This window comes from Cyrtonyx montezumae, unplaced genomic scaffold (genome assembly GCF_038088225.1).
Source record: "Cyrtonyx montezumae isolate F1298 unplaced genomic scaffold, pur_monq_1.0 scaffold_3, whole genome shotgun sequence".
NCBI lineage: Eukaryota > Metazoa > Chordata > Aves > Galliformes > Odontophoridae > Cyrtonyx > Cyrtonyx montezumae.
Window position 1 is genome coordinate 122,192,510 of NW_027072034.1, and position 23,310 is coordinate 122,215,819.

A 23,310-nucleotide genomic window follows, 5' to 3' on the forward strand; every position below is an offset into this window, starting at 1 on the left:
ACTGCAGTCTCAACAGCATATGCAGAATTACTGATAAAGTGGAGTAAATGAGTTTTTAGTGATGCTGGGCATATTTTTGAACTCAAAAGTAACTGCTACTGAGGTCTAAAAGAGAGTTTTATATTACGACCTATCAATTCCAAGTAGCTGTATGAGAATTATCTAATGACACGTATTACTCTTTCCTTTGATCCCAGTACACTGAAGCAGAAGCAGGACAGTAATTTTCAGTGATTGTAAAGCTTGCAGCTTTTAAGATGCATACAGCCTTGTCTTCAAAGGTGCCAGGTCACAATAGTCGTTGACATTGAGGCAGTGTAGAACAGTGTGCAAGGAACGTGAACTAAACTGAATGACACAACCGTATTTTTATTGTTCATAATATTTTCAGTTTGAAAATCAAAGCCTATTTTTCATTATTCTTAAGAGGATGCCAAGTAACTTCTATTGGCTTTGAAGTGTCAGAGGAGTATTTTCAAAAAGAATCAACATTGGAGGGAAGGAGAAAGGGCACGGAGAGGTCTTGTGTGTCCTAACAGCAACAATGGGAATGTGTCACCTGTCTCATCCTCGGTGTGCCAGTGCTCCCACTGGAGCAGAGGATGTAACAGCATGTATTTCCTGGTACATCTGCTATCTTCTTCTGGTAGCACAGAAGGGAGGAAAGGGATTCTGGCTCCAGCCTCTGGCCCCTGTTGGGTTGTTTCTTGGACAGACACAGCATTCATATGTCAAGGATTCACAGACCAAAACTTTGTTTGGCTTTCAATCTGCAACACGGAGTCGAGTGAGACGCTGTCAGGGCAGCAGAGTGAGCGCTGCTCCTTTTCACACACACACAGACACACTGAATGAATGCTGGAGCAAACAGTATTATGGCATTTTAACTGGGGCATCAGTACTGTGTTCCACCCTGAGTTAAAATATTAAACCTTTACAGTGATTATACTTCATTTATTTTTAACAGTCTTTCAGCCCTGTACATTTTTTCCTGTTGCCTAAGGAAAGCTTAATAATGCATCAAGGTTTGGATTTTTCTTCTCACTTTAGTAAAATTGACCTAGTTTCTGCCATAGCCCCCACCCCACAAAGAAATAAACTTTTAAATAAAATACCCTCTATGAAAATGTAAAAGCCAGCATTTGTAATATTTCATCTACACGTTCTGAAATTAAAACTGCTCCATCTCCTCAGGTTGTTCAATGAGACTTGAATTCATTTTGAGCTTTTTAATGGCTTAGCCCCCTTACTGCCTGTGACACATGCTACACAGTGTTACTTCATGGAGAACGATTGATATGACAATTGTGAAAGTGATACAGAGTGAGATTTTGAAGATAAACACCAACAATTTTCCTGACACTAGTGTGTAACTGCTTACAGACTAATGAAAGCTTATAAAAATGTTCAAAATGCCAGCAGCCTTGAATGACCATGCTCTGTCAGGTATAAATAGCTCATAAATACAGACTACTTGTCACAAATCAGCTTTTTCTACGAGTTGTCCAAATTCAGTAGCTGCAGGAAATAAGTTATGTAATACAGACTTAGAACTCCCAGCAGGCCCTGTAATATATCATGTCTTCCACACAGAGGTATTTTCCAACCATTTTGACCTCACTGTACTCACAGGCATCCATTTACTGTTCATTATGAGAAAGACCTTTTGTCAGGATGAAGATTATGTACACTGTACAATGTGAGTGCCCTGTGAGTGCCTAATGCTGCTTCTGTCAGGTTTAATTGAACATGTGGCATAAGCCTGTCACAAAATGAGCATTTGTATTCCATTTGTTCAAACAGTTGTATTTAAGAAGAATCTAAGTTTATCGTGGCATCCACAGCCAGTGATTCTTCAGTGATATTTTGTCAAGTTCTCATTCTCTAAAGTTATCATGAATTTTCCCTTCCTTGTTTTTTGTTTGTTTGTTTATTAAACAATGTTAACCAATTTATTTTTGAGTCAGCTTGGTAGCTAGAAAATAGGTCTACTTTAAACTTGCCCATGGGACTGCTGTCTTCTCCTGTGGTATGTGACTTTGTTTAGGACATTATCTTAGCTAGAGGCTGTAGCTCTATTGGAGAAAATACACTTCTATGATGTATTCATGCTTTTGTGAACGTGCTTATCACATGAGATAATTTAAAGAAGCAGAACACAGACATGAAACCAGAAACTCCACATGATACTCGAGAGGGATAAAACCAGAGATAGTCATACTTTTGTTACACCTTTTCCATTTTAGTTGAGCTGTCTTGGTTTTATGGCTGAAAGGAAGTTCTCCATTACATTGGTTTTGAGCTTGAGTATGCTTCCAGACATAAATAATAGTTCACAGAATGGAAGGGTCGCCTGGTTATCTGCATACCTTTGCTCTGGTTATGTACTCTTCTGTTTGTGTTTGACTCTTCGTGCTTTTCTCCTTTTTACTTACTTTGTATGTTCTTCTGTTCAGGTAGGAGTCCCTCTGATCTTTGTAGTATTTAAAGCATCTTTGTCCACTTGTGTGGTAGGTTTACTACTTGAATTGAGTGCTGGCCTGCAGCTCTGGAAGAGTCTATTGAGGCAGAAGAACCAGTGCATCCCTCTCCATAGACGTACAAATATATTGGGTTAAGAATGGGAAATACAGGCAAAAAGTTATGGGGAAGGACAAAAATAAATCTGAATAGAATATGAAGAGGTAAAAATGATTAAAACCAAGGAGAAGACAGGACTGCAGATGTAAGTTTGCAATTAGAAGCACAGCATTCACAGGCACTGCAATGCAAGTCAGCAGTTCCTGTGCAGCTCTGCACCACAGTTCCTTCCTTTTCTCAAAACCTGACATCCTCCTACCCCAAGAATGAGTCCTACAGTATGATATGTTGATATTAAGTCTTACATCAGAGAAAGTCTGAAGGTCTGAGAATCCACTGCAGATTTTGGGAAGATAAACGAAGAAAGGAGAAGCCAAGCTGTGCTGTGTGAGGCATGTAGTCTCAGACATTTGCTCTTCACAGGAGGGTAAGAGAAGTCTGATGAAGATATTCTTGACATCTTAGAAGGCAGAAAAATTTAGTTCATCGTTTCTGTCAAGTGTAAGCAATTAGGAAGACAAGGATTCAGAGTAGTTGATGGCAGAAGCATCATACTCAGATGTAAGTAAATAATAATTTCTCTTAGCCTCAGTTCTGCAAGGGTGCACAGGTATACTGTTTCATTGACGTGACTACATAAATACAGTAAAACCAATTATGTCTTCCTTGTACTGGCTATTTTCAAGCTGTCTTCCATCTCTGTACTTTCTGACAGGCTCCTGTGTTCCCTTCCTTGAAAGACTTCTTCCAAAAATATGTATAAAATTCCCTTCCACATTGAAGCAATAAAAAATGTGTCAGGTGAGGTAAAGAAACTGAATCAATACAGGGCTAGTCTGTGTGCTAGACACTGCTCACCAGTCTCTTTGCAGGTTGTTTTGTTACACCATTAAAACTATTTATCTGTGGCACTTAATTAGGTTATGACTTTCTAAAGGAAGACTTCTGTATCTTTTCTGTATAATATGATGATTCAGGTGCTACAGAAACAGCTGATTGCTACAAGGACTGCTCTGAAAGTGGTGCATCCTGTTTTATTGTATTGGTCCACAGTGCCAGAGGTAGGTGATGGTGGTAGGGCAGTAGAAGTTGAACCATCCCACTAACAGTCCCTTACATTTTGTTGCCATGTGAGATGGCAGCTGAGGGGCTGTCTGACATGGAAGTGCATGTGAAGCAAAGGTTTGTCACTGAATTCCTCCATGCATAAAAAATTGCACCCATTGACATTCATTGACACTTGCTGAACGTTTATGGAGACCAATCAGTAGAAGCGAGAGCAGTGAGACTGTGGGTGGTGCCTTTCAGCAATGGCAACAACAACATGAAAGACAAACCATGTTCCAGTTGGCCGTGCACCCTGTCACACCACAAAACGAAGAGCATTTTAACCATCTGTGCAAATCAGCAGATTACATCCAGAGAACTGTGCACGGAGCTGAGTATTGGCTTGAGTGCACTGGAAATGATCGCGGCAGTGCTGGAGTATCACAGAGTTTGTGCCATGTGTGTCCTGTGAATGCCACACAGGAATAGAAAGAACACCGTACACAAGTTTCTCAGGACCTACTGAACCAGTCTGAGGCTGAAGTTCACCATTTTCTGGATGGCATACTGATGAGATGTGGTGTCACCAGTACAAACTGGAGTCAAAATGACAGTCTGTGGAGCGTCGAGATATGAATTCCCTACTGATGAAAAAGTTCACGATGCAGCTCTCTACAGGTAAAGCGATGTGCACTGTTGTTTTGTATAGGAAAGCGGATTTCTTAGAACCTGGACAAGCCGTCAGCTGTGACCACTACATCACAGTGCTGACTGAGCTGAAGGTTCAGACTTCTGAAGTCAGTTCAGACATGAAGACAACCTTTCTCTTGCATGGAAACCTCAGACTTCATACCAGTTTGAAGATTGTGGAGTACGCTGTCAATTTTGGCTAGACTGTCCTACCACACCGACCTTATATTCCTGATTTGGTGCCTTCTGACTTGCATCTGTTCAGGCCATTGAAAGATGGAGTGCATGGACAGCATTATCCTAGGAACAGCACTGTTACACATAGCAGCTTTAAACATTGGGTTACTTCCACTGCTGCAGATTTTTATGAGCAAGGCATGCAGGCTCTTGTCCATTGCTGGCAAAAATGCATAGCTGAAGTTGATGACTGTGTTGAAAAATAGTGTTTTATAGCTGAGAATTTTTTTTGTCAAACGTGCTCTTTGTTGCAATTTCAGTTGAAATAAAAAAGGCATTACTTTCGGAGTGACCTACATACTTCCTACAGGTTGCCTCCTCACTTAAAAATCTCAACAAAGATTTTCTGGGCCTGCTGCTTCATAGGTCTAAGTTGCAGTATACTCTGTTTTGGGTTGTTCATTTGTTTTGATTTGGCATCTTTTTTGAATACTTCTTTATTGCTGCAGAATGATTTCTGCCTCTTGCTTCTTCCCTACTGTTTAGAACAAGTTGTCCTAAAATCTGTTGAGCAGATTTATTGTAGGTACAGCTGCAACATAGAATTATGTAATATTGTGTTGGGAGGAAGAGTTGAATACCTCGTGGAGAAATTAATGGAACAGATTCCTTTTAATTAAATTGTAACTTCTGGAATTCAGCAGAAAATTATGCAGGATTTTTTTTCAGAGTGTTCCTCTGTCCACCTTTATAAAACGGGCTGCTAAGTGCCCTGCTACCCCTGAGTCTCCTACTGAAGACTCGTGTCGACAGAAATAGGCCAGCCCAGTACATGCTGTTTTGTTATGAGTCCATATGGAGTAATTTCTTCTAAGTCAGCTCCTGAATTACCTGTAAGGCAGCCCTGTGCTTCAGGATGCTAAACCAGCTACTCTGCCTCCCAGATGAATGCTTGGAGATGAGAACCATCACCACGCCAGGAGTACCTGCCACATCTGATGCACTGCAGCACCTGCTGGGAGATGTAACCCAAAGTGCACCTCTATATTCCAGCACAGACAAATCTGATAAAAGGGCAGGAAGGCCTGTCCTGTGAGGAGATGCTGAGGCCATGAGTTGTATAACTGGGAGAAGAGAAGGTTAAGAGGCAGCCTCACTGCTCCCTCAGGAGGGCAGGCAGAGGGAGGTGCTGTGCTTTGCTCTTGGGAACTGATGGCAGGATGCACGGGAACATCTGAGTTGCAACAGGGGATGGTCAGACTGGACATTAGGAGAAATTTCTTTACCATGATGGTGCTCAAATACTGGAACAGGCTTCATGGTGAGAAACCTTCCTTCACTTCCCTGCCCCCTTCCTTCCTTTTCCCTCCCCCCTCCCCTCCCCTCCCCTCCCCTCCCCTCCCCTCCCCTCCCCTCCCCTCCCCTCCCCTCCCCTCCTCCCTCCCTTTTCCCTTCTCCTTCCCTTCTCTGTTCTCTGCTCTTCCCTTGCCTTCCCTTCCCTACTCCCTTCCCTCCTCTCTTCTCTTCCCTCCCTCTTTCTTCCCCTCTTCTCTTCCTTTCTCTGTCCTCTCTCCTTCCCTTCCCCCTTCCCTTCTCTTCTCTTCCCCTCACTTGTGGACTTAACTTGTGCATTGCTAAAGTGAGCAACCTGAACCCTTGAAAAAGTTTAATGAACTTCATGAAACAATCAATCTGTATTTGGTTGTGAGTTAATAAGAAGAAAGTCATTTAGGTGTATGTTTTATCTTTCTTTATCTCAAATTACATTATAAATTATGTAACAATCATTATGTAGGAGAATTGGATTAACGATAGCCTGAAGCAGATATTCAAAACTGGTAGCACCTGTTGTTTTATAAAGAATTAGATTTGAAATACTTCTTTTCCTAAGAACTGTGCTGTAGGTGTTACAATTGCCAGTAACTGTTGGCAGAACGTCATTCTGAATGTATTACTTACGATAATTTACAATGAACAGAAGGATTAGATAGCATTATTGATCACATTTTTCATGTTTATTTGAGTTGTTGATTCTTTTTAAGTGTGGTAGTTTAATCACTTGCTAATAAGTTTTTTTCTTTCATCAGTATACAAATTAGTTACGAGGGCATTAGGTACTGTGAAGCCTGTCAGCTACATACTAGTAGACGCTATGGAATTAAATTACTTGTCGTTTTTTTCCATATTTTTTAAACTAAGGGCAAAGTTGGGGCCTCTGCTGAAATCAGTGTCAATTCTGCCAATGGAAGAGAGATTTCATATCAAATATAGTAAGCGGAAATAGTTCAGCCTGCTCCCTTTGCCTTAGATGTGTTCAGTGGAGCCAATGTGTCTGCATTAAGTCTTAGATGGCCCTATATCCTGGTGACATTCAAAACAAATAATCTTTTGATGTGCACTGAAAGTAGTATATTATGTCTCTTAAATGCTTGTATTTGTTGTTGCTTCCTTCACTTTTTTGTCCTTCTCTTCTGTATGATATCCCTCAAAAAAGGTTTGGGAATCAGTCATATAAAAGGTTTTGCTACTCAGAGTTTAACTGCAACGAGGTCCTTTAGCTGAGGTCTGAAATGAGCTAGATGTCTTAAATCCATTTAGAAGTTTGCAGCAGTACGTTCATCAGTTTGTACATATTATAATAACTGGCTTACTGGATCTGTATGTATGATTCTTTATAACAAGTCACAGACCTGTATAACAGGTCAGAGCAATGAGAACGTTTTACTTGTCAATGGGATAAGTTGTTTTTTATAGGTCTGTTAAGTACAGGACCTGACATCTTGTCTGCCAAAGTTACACTGATTGCTGAAGAAAGATGTTCAGGAATTCCTGCTTAAAATCAGTGAAAGGTAAATACACTGTGTGAAGTACAATTGAGTCTGCATTCCTCAAGAACCCCAGGAAAGATTGCCATAAAAGTGAACAGAATTCACCAGCATAAGATCTCTCTCAGGAATACAGCCTGAGATAAAACACAAGAAAATACAAAATTCCTGATGAAGTAGGTCAAGAAAATGACTGAAGTAAATAGGAACAATTTTTTAGATTTACTGGTTTTGTAAGAGTAAGGGGTTTTGTTTGTATGCATACACATCCGTTTTTCAAAAAATTGTCTATATATTGTATTCATTTATTTATGTATTAGAACTGATTTCAAAATAACTGACAAGTGACGAGGCTTTTTTAAAATATTTTTCATCCAAGACTGAAACAAACCCAGAGAACAAAATGCATGGTCCTGCCTGCTTTTCCTGTACTGGAAATGTTTAAAAGGGAGAGTTAAGAACTAGAGAAAGGGGACCAAGAGCATTTATCAGAAAAGGCAACAGAGGGGAAAGTTGTATGTAATACCAGTGCTGATTTTACGACATTTATTTGAGTTTACAATACTGTTCTGAAGAATGAGGACTGCTCCAGAAGTAGTGCCTTCTATTTTATTCTTTTGGCCCTTTGGAGGCAGGTGTTTGATGGTGTGAAGGTAGCATGACCAACTCACCAGTATTCTGTTACATTCTGTTGCTGTGTGACAGATGGCAGCAGAGTGGCACTCTGACAGAATGGTGTCTGACATATTAGTGCGTATGAAGCCAAGGTGTGTCAGTTGAATTCCTCCATGCGGAAAAAATGGCACCTATTGACATTCATTGATGCTTGCTGAATGTTTAGGGAGACCAAACAGTGCATGTGAGCATAGTGAGGCAGTGGATGGTGCATCTCAGCAACGATGCTGTCGTAGTAGCTGTGAAGCTGTGGGTTACCTCTGATGGTGTAGGTTTTTACAAGTGCAGCATGCGGGTTCTTGTTTGTTGCAGGCAGTAAATGCATAGTTAATGATGGTGACTGTGTTGAAAAATAGCGTTTTGTATCTGAGAATTTGCCCTATCAAAAATTGTGCTCTTTGTAGCTGTTGCAGTTTCCATGGAAATAAATAGGAGACTTTACTTTAGGAATGACCTATGTATTAACCATTTTCCAGGCCTGACTTAGCAGACTGCCAGCCCTTTTCCCCACTCCTAGCTGTGGTTGATGAAAACTGGTGCAGTGACCTTTCTCCACAATTTAATTTTCAATTCAATTCTTCAGAATCTGTATGCTGAGCAAGTTACTTTTTTGTTGAGATCAGCCTCCTAAATCTTTACTTCACTGGAAAGGTCAGAGAACAAAAAAGCCATTGGTGGAGGCAAAGGCACCACTCAGATCAGTTCAGATTATTTGAGTTCACATCAGTCACAGGGAGACCCCAGTTTTTGGATACCACAAAGCCAAACTGTCCCATTTTTGGGAGTTATGCTAAGGGTTTGAAGGGAAGAGTGTTGGAAGATACACAGTTAAGACTACAGAGTGTCAAGAGAAGCATGGGGTGATGTTTTTTGTAATCCTAAGCATACACAAGTTTAGCAGACAGTTAACGTGACTGCACGAATACAGCATTAATGAAACATAGTCTTAGGAGGAAAAGGAACTGTCCTGTCTTAATATAAAGTCCTTGTTTTGCTTCTCTAATTAATTTCATTTTATTTTCATGAACATTTTAGGTGTATCAATACATGCATGAAACCATAACAGTTAATGGCTGCCCCGAGTTCCGAGCCAGGGCCACTGCAAAGGTAGGATACGTGCAACTGTTGAAGTTCGTGGTACCAAAGTGACCTAGTAATTGACTGTGCGCGTGTGTGTTTCAGGTATTCGTGTGTACACTGTAAGAAAATTTAGACATCAGTGGCAGCCCAGAGTCTAGAACCAGTGCTACTTCCCAGGTAACAATCCTAATGGAAAACTTAAACCTTTATGCTGCTTCTGTAGCTTAAGAAAAGAGAATGATTTTGTGGATGTTTTTTGAAAAGCTGCTTTGCAAAAGCAAATCTACTGGTTCGTTCTGTAGAAGTCTGCCTGCTACAATCTATATTTCAGTGGCCTATTTTTGCATACATCTCATCCAGTGAGGACACAGTGTTTTAGGAGGGAGCAGCTACACAGTCAAAATTTCACTTCAGCTAATGAGAGCTGTAGGTGCTGAGCAAGTACTGAGTACGAGCAGTGACGCAAATGACTGGATCAGGAGAATCTACAGCCAAATGCAAGCCCACTTTTTCTAATGCATTACCTGTTCCAATCAAGTATTTTGTCTCTGTTCATATGAACCCGCTCCTCTCATGTCCTTAGACCATGACAGCTGCATTACTGCTGCTAGTAAAATGGTAGTTTTCTAACGAAATTCACACCGTCTTGTAGGGTTATATTCTGTGTGCTGGCATGTGGTATGCTCTGCATTTTTGTAAGATGCACAAAGATAGACGGTTCCAAACAGGGATGTTCACTCACCATGAGTTTTTTCCTTTATTTTTTCCATTACAATTTTATACTGAAGGCTGTCTGCTGGATAGTAAAACAGGTACTGCGCAGAACAAGTAGACCTGCAAAAGCCATAAATCCAGTTCAGAAGTATTTTGCTGTGGTCACACTCCTGGGAAGAAATTGACCCAACTCCCAGAAATCTTAATGAACTAAGATCTTACCATTATGCATTTGTATTAGGAATTTTCATGGAAAGCTTCATCAGAAGGTGAAGGTTGAGAGTATGTTATTAGAAGATTTCTGCAGTGTTTTAGAAAAGCAAGCCCAACAGTAGCCAGCACATAACCTGTTACACACAAAACTTCAGTAATTTTTCTTGCTAAGTAGAACATACTTTTCTGTAGGCTGTTCTGATTTTAACCTCCTCAGAGAAACTGAATGGACAATGGAAATGTTTCAGATCTGTGCTGCAATATAGAGAAATGTGTATATGAGATCCTACTTTGTCTACACCACAACTGAACATAGAAGTTACTGCTACATTGCATAATAAATGGGGAGAAATCCAATTAGTGTTTGCCATTCTCATTTCTTATTCATATAGAACAGCAGGGTTACAGAGCAATGTTTCGAGATCGCAATATTTCCTGGTTATTTCTGGGCTGTCTGCATTGCATTCTCCTAGTGCATTCATGTCTGACATTAAATGTGTGCATGATGACAAGGTCTGCATGTGCAAAAACACCTAACCAAGAATGATCCATAATGTCACATCATCTACTAGCTTCTGTTGAGCATAAGCATTCTTAGGATGCTCAGAAAGTGTTAGTGTAATGCGGAATTGTTCTAGCAGGTTGGCCTACAAACATACTTTGAAAAGGATGCAAATATTGTTTATTTCGTTGTTTACTGAGATCTGTAATTAAAGTATAAAACACCTTCAGTGAAAAATGAAACATCGTGTGATAGATTGCTGTGGTTTTTTTCCAAATTAAGAATGAAAATCTAGGATTTTTTCTTAATTTAGCTATAAATTCATCGCCTTAAAATTTTATTCTTCAATAAAAGTTTTGATCTGATTATACTGTAAAAAATCGTGTTCCTGTGCCAGGAGTTATTTAATCAGTGAAATCTCATGAAGATCATAGTTAAAGTTTTTAAGGCAGCATCCATTCAGGATTTTTTCTGTGCACAAAGAATAACGTAACCAATTCTGCATGTTGGAAAGCAAAACAGAGTTAACAACGCAGTTCATCCACTTTATTTCAACCAGGAACACAGTTCAGTTCACATCATCTTATCTGACAGTAGCACTTTTTCCCCATGAAAAGGCAAAGAAGAACTGCAGTAGCTACTCACCGCTGCACAGTCAGGCTTCCTGGTTTCTCCTTCTGGCTCTGCTGCTAACTTTCTGAGTTACTGTTGACAAGTCACCTAAATTCTCTACTCTTCTGCTTATTCCTTTATTTCAAATGCATTGGCATGGGACTGAATTTTTGCAAAGTGCTTTCAGATAAATCAGAAAAAAAAGGCAGAATAAGATGCTGAAATGTTTTCACAGAGATGAGTTCTTCCTGCAGAGTGAACAACAGAGTGTATCGGCGTTCTCCCTGTATAGCCAAATCACTGTGCTTTTTCTTCCAGGCAACAGTTGCTGCTTTTGCTGCAAGCGAAGGCCATTCACACCCGCGAGTGGTGGAGCTGCCAAAGACAGATGAAGGCCTGGGATTTAACGTGATGGGAGGAAAGGAGCAAAATTCACCCATTTACATTTCCCGCATAATTCCTGGAGGAGTGGCAGAAAGGCACGGAGGGCTCAAACGGGGCGACCAGCTGCTCTCAGTTAATGGAGTGGTATGTGGAAATTCCATAGACCTTGCATTTGCATCTGGATTTTCATTTTCCACAGCGGTTCTGATACCATGATTTAAAGTCCAGCCTCATGAAATACAAAGAATTAGCTCTGTGAGTCGCTTCCAGTATTCATCCACCTGTGATATAGTTATCAGAGAATTAGCTGTGCAAATGAATGCGTGCAGGGAGCAAGTATGGTCAGTAAAAAGGCACACTTTTATATAGTCCTTTTTCATTTAAGTCAGTACTGCAAGATGGAGTGTTTTGCTGTAGTTTCACTATGTCTCTATGGAGGTAAAAATATGAAGGCTTTTGGAACAGAGAGGGATAATCAGGTTCCACCTGTAATAATATGGGTCAAATCTTACCTTTTGTTTTGCCTTTTATTCCCTTTTACAAGGGGAAGTAAAATAAACTCCTAAAAATGTAAGTTTATGCAATCATATCACCCCACTTTCCTCTTAATGAAAACATAATCGTTTTTATTGCAAAACCTCCACCTGAACCTTGTATTTAAATACACCAGAGGGAGTCACAAGCCATTTCTGAATCCAGTCATAAATATCAGGCATTGCAGCTTAGATTTTCTGCTTGTTGCAGATCTGTACAGAATGAAGTGCTCTATTCTACATGCTTTCATGCTGTCATCTGTTTCTCTCAAACAATATGTATATCCCTTGTCTTGAGTATCAGCACAGCACTTCAGACAGGCCTCTTACCACTGCTTCTATCAACAGTCCTGTTCTCGAAAGAGAAATAATCATTTCGTAAGCTTCCTAGTCCCAGTACATGACAAGAAGAAGAAGATAAAAAACAAAGAAACAAAAGACAAATAGCTAAAAAGATCATTTAGTCTCAGGGGAAAAGAAACCAAATGAACATTTAATAAGTACATTGCCTGAACTTCTCTGATGAAAGTAGATTGAATAATCTTGTCATTGTTCAGCTTGTCTTTTCCAGGTAAACAAATATTCAGGAGAGGAGTTTATCCATTAATTGATGTGTGATTCTCAAAAAATCCCTTTACTTTCAAAAGTGCATAGGCAAATACTGGAGAGGAAAGTGGTGAACCTTCACATATCTGGATGTACCGACTTGGACTCTTTGTCACCTCTACTTCATGATAATCTACCAAAAAAAAAAGTCACAAATGTGCTCTACAATGCGTATTAAGCTAATGTAGCAGAGGGCACGATATTAAATTCCCAATTGCATGTAGGCATGTGAGAAAGTTGATTCTGAGCTATGTCAGAGCTTGTGTGTTCGAAATCTAAACAACAGAATTTGAGATGGGAATTGCAGTTTCATACTTGAAATAATGCCTATGAGCGACTGCTCACAAACCATTCCTGCTGTCAATAAGCCCATGCAGTAGAATTCGTTAAAAGACAAAAGTGATCGAACTGGCAACTTGGTTGCAGACAGCTTGAGACAGGAGAAAAAGGTCTAAATTTAACATTGTTCACTCTGTGCGACTCTGAATTTAACTGAAGGAAAGCAAATAATATTCCGTATGTACAATACAACAGACGGCTCAGCAGTGGAACATGGGATGAAAATGAAGTAAGTGTAACTTGTTTGCGCCCAGAATTTGGTGGTTATCCAACTTCATAATCAACAACATAAAATTAGAGCTGAGTGTTCTGAATCCAGATTCCTTATCCCAGCATGACTAGGATGACTGTTTCACCAGACATTAAAGAAATTGCTTTCTCCTTATGCTGGGTGTTTCCTTACATACTTTTGTCCCATACCCCCTAAAAGTAAAGGAAATTGAAAGCACCAAGCCCTGCAGATGGCTTGGCAAAGGCTGGTGGTGGCTGTTAATACCTGGCAAAGAGTTCTGTGTTTATCAGATACCCGGTGTGAGCCAAATACAGAGATGCAGAATAGTTTTATAAAGGCTAATTTCTCTCCCAAGTATCTGCTTACAGATACTTAGTAGAAATATTCTAGTTTGTCTCTCAACATGTGGAATAACAACCAGATTCTCTTTTTTGTCTGCATGGGATTGTGGTTTTGTTTTGTTTATATTTATGACAAGTGTGTTTGCCTGGATGCTGGAAGTAACTGCTGTTTCCCTGTATCATGTCTGTAGTTCTTTCAGCTATTCCTGTCTGTGAAGTATTTCATCCATGTTAATACAATCTGCCAATGCAATAAGGGAAATAAATATGAGAATGTATATAAATATACGTAGGCGAAAGTTACATATTAAATCAAAATACAAAAATGTTTAATCTCATGTTTTGTGGGCAGTTCTAGAGCGATATTGGTGTCAGGTCCTTGCCATGTCCCCAGCCAATGTAATCCAGGCAGTGAAGTCCCTTGTGCAGGCTTGACTGATAGCAGCAGGAGCTTTTTGCCAGTACAGCCTTAGTGGTTTGCAGAGAGGCAAGAAATCAATGTGCAAAACAACTTCCTCTGCTGGTATAACCTCTTTTCCCTACTCCATGGGGCTCTCTTATTTATGTTGTGCTGCTTCAGCTATGCAGGTAAAGCATTTCTTGGGCTTCCAAAACATGAGTGCAGGTAGCAGTGAAGATGTTAATGGCAAGTATAGCAATGATTTAAAAGCCACTGAAACCTTTGGTTAAGACCTGAGTTGGGTAGGCTTGGAGAGTAAGATTTATTGTTAGCACAACTATCTTTTATTCTGCTTTTGTTTGTTTCCCCATTTTGGTTAGGATCAGAGACCTGAATCATTACTGTTCAAGTCGGTGGAAGTTTTTCATTGACCTGGATAGCAACAAAATCAAACACTACATTTCTAATTAGAAAATACTGGCAGTAAACTGGAAAAACAAGGAAGAAGGCAAATAGGAAAGAAAACAGGCATTCATGAATTAAATACTGATTGCTAATATATACCAAGTAAAATACTCCATCCTGTCATTCCTTTAAAGCACAAATATAATCACAGATGTCAGTTTCAACCTGCGGAAGATGTTTTAATTTGTATCTGAGACTTTTTTTCCAAAAGTGATTTCACAGAACACCCTGTGCACCTGCAGCTTCCTATTTCACCTCTTTTTGGAGAATTGCATTCACTGTTTCTTACACAGCAACAATTTCTTCTTCCAGTATTTTAAACTAAATTCTTTTTTTCCCCAAATTGCTTTTGGGTAGCAGTGTTTGATAAGCAGATTTGTCCCAATCACAGTTTCTAACAAATCTGGTCATCTCAGGTCATGAATTTTCTGGATGATCTTTGAACAAGAAATTGACTGGAGGAATTTCATGAGCACACAATTCCAAAGCATGAAGCCATTTGTTTCTCTCAACAGTCAAGTGGATATTTAGAGTCACAGAATGGTTTAGGATGGAATGGACCTTTAAGATAACTCAGCTCCAACCTCTTGCTATAGGCAGGGACACCTCCCTCTAGACCAGGCTGCTCAAAGCCCCGTCCAGCCTGGCCTTGAATGCCTCCAGAGAGGGGCATCCACAGCCTACAGGTTTATTTCAGGGTTTTCTCTTTCTTGGTAATCGTTTTGGCACATGAAACAACAGTGATTATTTCTCTAAGTTGCATTGTTTTTAAAGCATTGTACATTTCTGTAGAAATATGAGTCTGTCAGTTGACCAAGTCAATTGAAATAATTACTGGATTAATGTGTTGAAGGGCATTTACCAGGAGGCAGAAGGATAAACACCATGGTGATAAGCTTGGATTGTGTTGTGTGTATAATTTATGTAGAAGTGCATTGTGTCTGGTTTTTGAAACTTCTAAATCATTATTGCTAGCTCATGGTATGTCACAGTGGAATTCTTATTCATTGCGTTCCCAGACAATGCTTCTCAGCATTTCTAGCATCTTCTAACATCTGACAGTTGCTATAACAATGCTAAGTTACTCTTTTAGCATGAAATGAGCATCAGATGTTTTTAACGCCGATGCTTCTCTCTGGAGGCCTATGGGTATAGTGTCATATTAAATAGCGGGGTATACATTGAAGTTTTAAACCAGCATGTAGTACAAGCTTGTTTTCTTATTTTATGTGGGAAGAAATTGACATTTTTAAATTGTCTGAAATCCATATGAAGAACTCGGTTGTGTAAGCTTGTTTCTGTGCAGAGAGACTTTTCTTTGTTGGAATACGTCCTACACCACGTGGGCAATCACACACCATTAGAAAATGTCACCCTTGTTCCTAAGGAGCGGAACAGTCTCCGTGCATGAAAAGCACTCCAGTCAATCCATTTAATGATAGAAATTAAATACTCTATTCGCAGCCAAATTACTTCCCCCTTCTGGAAGTCTACTGTTTGAAGCAATGCTAGCAAAGAAATCAGAGCTTGAGCCCCTTTCAGTATGCATTTGAGAACACAGCAGGTATCACCTTGCTATAAAACACTTTCCAGTTAGAGGGAGAAAGTGCACTTGTTAGGCAAGAACTTGGAATGCTTCAGGTGTTAGTGTTTGATTACATACAGCTAACCAGGTAAAGACAAACTGGTGCCACATCTCCATCCAGTGTGTGAGCAGTGCCAGCAGCTCCTTAGTGCAGGGGCTGTCCCTGGGAGCTGTGGGTGTGCTCCTCCTCCTGCAGCTCCAGGACTGCTCCGTCAGCACGCATCGCTCACAGTGGGATCCTGGCAGGGCCGCAGCATAAGGGAGGCACTGCAATTTCAGGCTTGCAATTTCTTCATTTCTTACCAACGTGTAAATAAGATTTTATGTTTGCTCTGTTTCCGCTTCATTTTTGTACCTTGCAAATAGTGTTTGGGTTTTTACTGCAGGAGCTGAGTTTGTTTTTTTGCGTTGTTTTTGTTTGCATAAAGCGTGTAGAATATTTCCCCTCCTCTTCGCATGGATCGTATGTTAGGTTTATAATGCAACCTAAAACACATTTGAGTTACGTAAAATATGAAGGTGAATACATTCGAAGTATTCTAGAAGTCCTGCTGAACTCCATACTTTCTGTGAAGGTTCCTTGAAAACTGTAAAGCCTGAACATTTCCTAAAACCCTGACAGCTTTTTCATGGCAGCAAGTGCAAAAAGGAGGACAGAGCTCTAGATCAAAGCAGCGATTTTGGTATTAAGCCTGTGCTCCTTGCCTCCAGAGCGTTGAAGGGGAGCACCACGAGAAGGCGGTGGAGCTGCTGAAGGCGGCCAAGGACAGCGTCAAGCTGGTGGTACGCTACACGCCCAAGGTGCTGGAGGAGATGGAGGCCCGCTTCGAAAAGCTGCGAACAGCACGGCGCCGGCAGCAGCAGCAATTGCTCATTCAGCAGCAACAGCAGCAAAATACACAGCAAAATCACATGTCGTAGGTGAGAGTATTCATTGTCTTCCTTAAGGCCCTCAGCGGGGCAGGGCCTGCCACCAGGACCCATCTAACCGCAGCCAGGAGGAGGCAGCAGGGGCACCAGGGCAGCACCAGGCTAGTCCGAGGTCAGGCCCAGCTGGGGGGCCTACAGAAGGGCCCAGCTGAGTGGGGCCCAAGGCTGTGCAGGGCAGCACTGTGGGCAGCTGGAGCTGGCACTGTGGCGTGGCCAGGGCAGAGGCTGATGGCCCCAGGGGTGACATCGGGTCCTGGGCCTGGGGCAGGTTGGGGAGTCCTTTGGATTGGCTGGGAGAGAGCCCTGGTAAGCACTTACCACAGCGAGGACGAGGAGAGCTCGTCCTTTGGTACATTTCCATATGATCTGTCCTAGTTAAAATGCATTCTGAAAGTAGATGAAAGGCCGTAACAAATCCTGGAGCCAACTTCCAGTAACCCAAAGATCAATGCCCACTGTGCAGCACCGGCGTATCTTCAAGCAAGACTGCATAAGAAATCTGCATTGCCTGGAAACAGCAGTGATAAGTGTATACTACCAGGTTTAGAGAGTTTGATATGTTTTCAACCATACCTTTCCTACTGTGCAACAGTGCGTTAGTATTTGCTGCTCATATGTGAAGAGAATTTTATCTAGTAACTGTCCTGCTGCAGGAACCCCACAGTTCAGTCCATGGTTCCTGTGTAGGGAAGCCACAAGCCTGTCTTCTCCTGTCCAGTTTGGTAGGAAGTATTTCATTCAGTCCTGACTGATATTCAGTATTACAGCACCTTCCAAGGTGCTTGTGTGTTTTCTAGCACAGTCAGAACAGTTGGTACGTGAGGTACAGAGATATCAGAGCCCAAATTTTCCTTAGTTGCATGTTTTCAGTGGCAGCTTGTGACTTGAGTACATATATAAATACACTCAGTTTGCCCAAATGGAATCAAATGGGAGGGCAAGAGTTTAAGTCCTGATCCTCTACATTTTATGCCAGCAGTTCCCAAAATGCAGTGTTTCTACCAGTAGTATTCTACAGCTGATTCATAAAGTCCTCACACGATGAGAAACTGAAGCTCGAAGTGATGGTGTCATTGTTACTCATGATGACACTGACCTCTGCTGATACTTAGGGGAAAAAAACCACCCTGGTAGACCACACACCCTGTAGCCATCAGAATTCCAGTTTTGTTGATGCAAACAACACTGAAGTCTGAAGATTCTCAATGGGATCAGAGTCCCGCGTCAGGACCCTAACTCAGGCAGAAGTAATAAATGGTAATATTTTGTGATGTGAGTTTTGGGTTTCTGTATAAAATGGGGCCACTGCAGAAGTTAAATATACAAGCAGCACAGTCTCACATACTATTTCTCATTTTTTCCAGTTACTTAAAAGTCTTTTTATTTTTTAGCAAGTAAGGTATTTTTACTCACTTTTCATTTTTATCTGAACTGAAAGGGAAAAAAAGTCAGGCAGAGACAGCCAGCAATTAAATTTCTCAGTTCTTTGTTCTTGCTCTGAAAAATGTGTTTCTTTAATTCTAGGTTATTCTCAAGGAAAAAAAAGCCTCGATCAAGAGTGCAGTAATCAAGCAACCAGAGCTGTACTTCAGTATTCCATCAAAAGGAAGCAACTACAGAAACACGAAACAATTCATCTGGAGAATGTTCAGTACAAGAATAATGTAGTTAAGACAGCCATATAGAGGGTACTTATCATTATTAGACTTTTCAGACCGTGGCAGTCACAGATACGTACTAGTTCTGTGACTCTATTCCCAATGAGAACAGCATGGTAAGTAATTGCTATGAGACAGAGAAGTCTAGGGCTTCCAAATAATTGTTTGATCTAATCTTGCCCTCCTTACTCTCCCAGAGCGGCCAGTTGGCTTTCTCTAGTCAGTGAAGGTTTTGGCTTAAGGAGATCAAGATTGGCTGTTTTGGGGGATGGAGTCTTTCTTTACAGTTATCTCCAGAAATTAACAACTGCATCAGTTCAGAATTTTGCCACAGCCATCAAACTCATACGTCACGCTTCATAGCCACTTTGTACTATATATTGTAGAGCTGTTTTAACCTAACTCCCTGTTTATAATTTTCAATTTTCCCTCTGAAAATAGCAATTTACTATATTTATAAAGTATTCCATTTGTAGAAGCAATTGGCTTTTTACTCTTGGTGTTTCCATATATTTTATTATGCATCAACAGAGTGACAAAGTTTTAGGTCAGTTTTAATTTTATTAGTGGTAAAGCTAGGGAATCCTAGAACTGTATTTTTAAATGTAGGCATTGCTTGTATCTATTATAGCTACTATTCAGAAATCTATAACTGGATATATTATATATTTATTCCATAAAATATATATTGTCTGAATGTACCTGTTAGAGAAGTAGGGTCTTTGCTTAGCATGTATTGCAAATGTAGTAAGCTAATGTTAGCAAAAGACCGAGCTTTGTTTGGCAGATATTCCTGTGATAGCATAATCTCAGCATTTTTGTATTATTTAATTTATTTTCAAGTCTAACATTAATATATTTTAGAGAGGAGGAGGTGTAAGTCATTTCTTTTAAGACCCTCTCATTATCATTTAAAGCAGTTCGAAGAGTTTGGACTTTTGTTGTTGTTGTTTTTAATCAAGCCAAATTGGAATGTACAAACAAAATACATAATTAATTTCTTAAGTTTACGTGTCTGCTTTTCCAAAGAAAATAGTCAAAGTTGGAAGGCTGTAAACATCGTCCACTTTCAAGAAGTTAAGCAAATAGAATCCCTGTATCCTAATAATCATTTAAAGCATGCCTTCTGTGCTACATTAGAAAAAGCCTGGGGAGGTAGGAGGGGGGAAGGAGCTTAGGGGAGAGTCCTGCAGGCTCTCATCCTGAAGACTCAGCTGATGTCAGTGAGGTTTAGCAATGTCAGGAATGTAGCGGTGTGAGCCAGTGTTCCGATTGTGAACTTGGAGAAAAAGTCAGCAACAGTTAATATTTCTGAAGGATCTGTTCTCAGGGGGAAGCAAAACAAAGCAGGGAAAATTGTCAGTAATGTAGGTATGTTAAAAACCAGATGCAGGCTGGCCACCAGTCCACCCGTCTTGTCAGTGTTTGATTAGCGTAAGTAGGCAGTGAAACGATGTTACTGTACTTTTAAAACCAAACATTGTGAATATATCCAGGAAAGGCTCATTTTATACAGAGAAGTAATTCTATCCAGTGGTTCGTTGGTGACAGTATCAATTAAGAGGTGAAGCTTGAGCACTACCAGAATTCGAGCTGAAATGTATTGTATTGTGCTCTGCACGGTATCTTTTTATACTTAATAAAATTGTGCGTATCTATTTTAAATCTGTATTCTCAAACAGACACTGCTATTAATATTAACAGCATATAAATTGTTACTATGAGTGCATATAACTGTTCTGTATCTCATCGGCATGCTTTGAGTTACACTGCTGTCTGTGCTTTTTCAGAGGCCAAGTATTCAGATTTAGTCAGCCCACTGTACTGCATTTTTCCAAACTGCCTCTCCACCTCCTCCCCTCCTCTTCCTCAAAAAATTTAGACTTGATGGAGTGGAATGTGCTGATTAATAAATTTCAGTAATAGAATGTCATTCACATAGAGAAGCACATCAAATTCATTTTCATATATTATTATTCAATAAATTATTTATGCGCACTAACATTAACACTCCAGTCTTTGACGACATTTAAAAATAAGGTGAAAGAAAAACACAAGTAAAATACAACTGATAATGAATTTGAAATGGAAGTGGGGAGAAGTGTCTCCCTAAGGGTCATCTGTCATGCCCCCCTACTGGTCGATAAAGCAGTCAGCCACTTCATCACGGAGCAGTGTGTGTCTCTGAACCTATCATCTGCATTCAGTTACAGACAGTGTTTTCCTTTGTGATTTAAATGCCCTCGGTCCCAACGTGGTAAGGCACTTCCACACACGGCCTGCTGAATTTGGACCTGAAGAAGTGTGTGGAGGAGATCACGTGACACATGCAGGTCTGAGGCTATCATATTGTGCATCATGTTTTATCTGACTGGTCTCCTGGCGTTTGCTGTTTTGCTACACAGAATTGACCTTCAGTCAGCGTAGCGAGGTTTTGGGCTCACATTTACCCTTGGGGTTCCCTCATGTGCTTCCCTCGCACTGGCAGCAAATCGAAGAAGAAGATTCAAGAAGTGCTTTCAGTCTCCCTGTTACAATAACCAAAGTGGTGTCATGTGGTTTTTACAAGGCCTTGCATTATGTTCACCAGTGCCAAAGATCCAGATGTAAGAACTGAACTTGATGGATCTGCTGTTGTAGCCGTAGTTTCCCTGTGGTATTATTTAGGGGATTTAAGGATTTTATATCCCTCAATAAAGGGGAAAGCTCACCAGGTTGCATTTTCCTCTTCTCCTGCAGTGACAAAGCACAGATGAAAGGTCAATGAATGCACGAGTGGAAGCAATGACAAAAAATGCCTGCAGTTCTTTAGTGAATAATGCTGCAGAACTCTTAGTCCTATACATTGTACGTTCTTAGATGCTTATTTCAGCCACACCTCCAGTCTGACCTTTATGAACTCTTCCAGAAGGCTCAAAAATGTGACATTTTCTGCATAAGAAAGTGTTTTATCAGCCACTAATTTGGGGGGCTTGGGAGTTCTATATGCCATCTCAAAATGCTGTACAAGAAGAAGGATGGTTTTGCCTGTATTTGAAATAGTCCAGGATATAAAGCATAAATTCGGAATTTAAAATAGTTATTATGTGCATACAAGATGCATTTCATTACAGGATGAGAGACTGTTTCAGAAAGTAGCAATTATGTTAAAAAGTATGAGATTTAAGAAGGACCAAACAATCTCCTAATGCAGAACCGTGTCTAAAAGAGCTAATGGAATCCTTGCATACATAAGCAGAGGATTATCCTCCAGAAGTAGTACTGTCCCTGCATAAGCATTAGTAAAACCATATCTGTGTCCAGCAGTGAACAAAACAAAACTCTGGTTTCAAAACCAGAATGCATTCTGGGACAGTTTGCAAGAATGTTCTTCGTGCTACATTGTGTCTTGTGAGAAATACAATCCATGGTACTTAGCCATGAGAAGATGTGAGGGATGCCAGTAGACCCAAGCTCACTCTGCTTTTCCATGGAGCAAATGCAGTCTTGCGCTCCAAAACAGCAAAAAGATTTGGTTACATGCTTGATGGATTCATTGCCTCTACCTTCAGCTGCCTGAAGACAAGTTGCAGAGCTTAAACTGACTGTTTCCATGGTCAGTGAGGAGTTAGAGGCATCCCTTGAATGCAGTTCATTCCACCTGTCTGACATCTGTCTAACGTGGGGTAAGGTGTCCTGTACAAGGGTTCATAAGCAGAGCCACTGGCTGAGCAGAAAAGCTAAATGCCCAGTGGGGAGGAAGCAGTGTCTTACGTTCTCTTTGCTGCTTCCTCCTGCACAGCTTCAAATAAATAGATAATCAAAACAGCAAGCAGCCATATCTGTAAATAAGTAAACGAACCACCACTGTTTGAATTCCCCAATCTGAATTGCTACCTGTGTAGCTTAGATGGTGAACAGGCCTCACACTCCTTCCTGAGGAGGTTCCTGTTGATACAGCTGTCTGTTCTGAAACACTCAAAAATGTTTCATCTAATTCCCAACGTAACCATATACAATAATTCTAAGAGAAATTTAAGAGCTTATGGCAGGTATCCTTAGCAAATTCTGTGTTACATGCAGGAGCAGACTACAACAAGCTTCAATGCATTAATTTTAAATAACAGAAGTCTGTGCTGCCAGCAGGAGCACTGGGCTAGTCGTGTGCATCGTATCTGCAGCTCAGAAGATGAACAGTGGCTTTCGATTTTTGGCTACAGAGATGCATGAAATTCAAAGCCTTCAGACCTCTTATGGAGGAATTTCTGATAGCAAGAGTCGTAGCAAAACTAAACCATTTCTGAAATTTAGCAGCCTGCAGCTCTCCAGGGTTAACTAAAAAGATGAGAAAAGCAGAAGATGTCTATAATGAGTAGCCAAAATCCAACAGAGAAAAAAAACCACACAATAATTCCCATAGGAATGTAATCTCTCATCTGCTTTAAACTTATTTTCTTGGAAGTTTTATTGTTACCAGCTCATCTGACCAGAAGGGAAGCATATGATAAGGTTTTTCAAACCCTTAAAGAACTGAGGGGGTAGATGAGTACCTCTTCCTTCATCCAGTTGATCGAGCACACCCAGGTAGCCTTACCTGTTTGCGGCCGTTCCCGGAGGTGCAAATTGTCTCTCCCGCAGCTCAGAGCGCGATGAACGCTCCCAGGGAGCCGCCTGGCGTCCGCCGATGTTCACAGCATCCTGGCGGCCCCACTCCTGCGGGGGCTCGTTTTCTCCTGCCATTAC

The 23,310-nt window shown here is 40.6% G+C and overlaps 1 protein-coding gene across 3 annotated transcripts in view; it reads left to right on the forward strand.

The window, feature by feature from the left end:
- LIN7A (lin-7 homolog A, crumbs cell polarity complex component) overlaps window positions 1-19,754 on the forward strand; it is a 45,497-nt gene extending 25,743 nt beyond the window's left edge. For 2 of the 3 annotated variants that reach the window (XM_065743233.1, XM_065743235.1), the window contains exons 3-6: window positions 9,030-9,101; window positions 11,434-11,643; window positions 16,712-16,917; window positions 18,455-19,754. In XM_065743233.1, coding sequence (XP_065599305.1) covers window positions 9,030-9,101; window positions 11,434-11,643; window positions 16,712-16,917; window positions 18,455-18,497 — 531 coding nt within the window. In that variant the 3' untranslated portion in view covers window positions 18,498-19,754. Of the gene's footprint in view, window positions 1-9,029; window positions 9,102-11,433; window positions 11,644-16,711; window positions 16,922-18,454 lie in introns of all 3 variants that reach the window. The other variant, XM_065743234.1, reaches the window with a different exon arrangement.
- The last annotated feature ends 3,556 nt before the right edge of the window (window positions 19,755-23,310 follow it).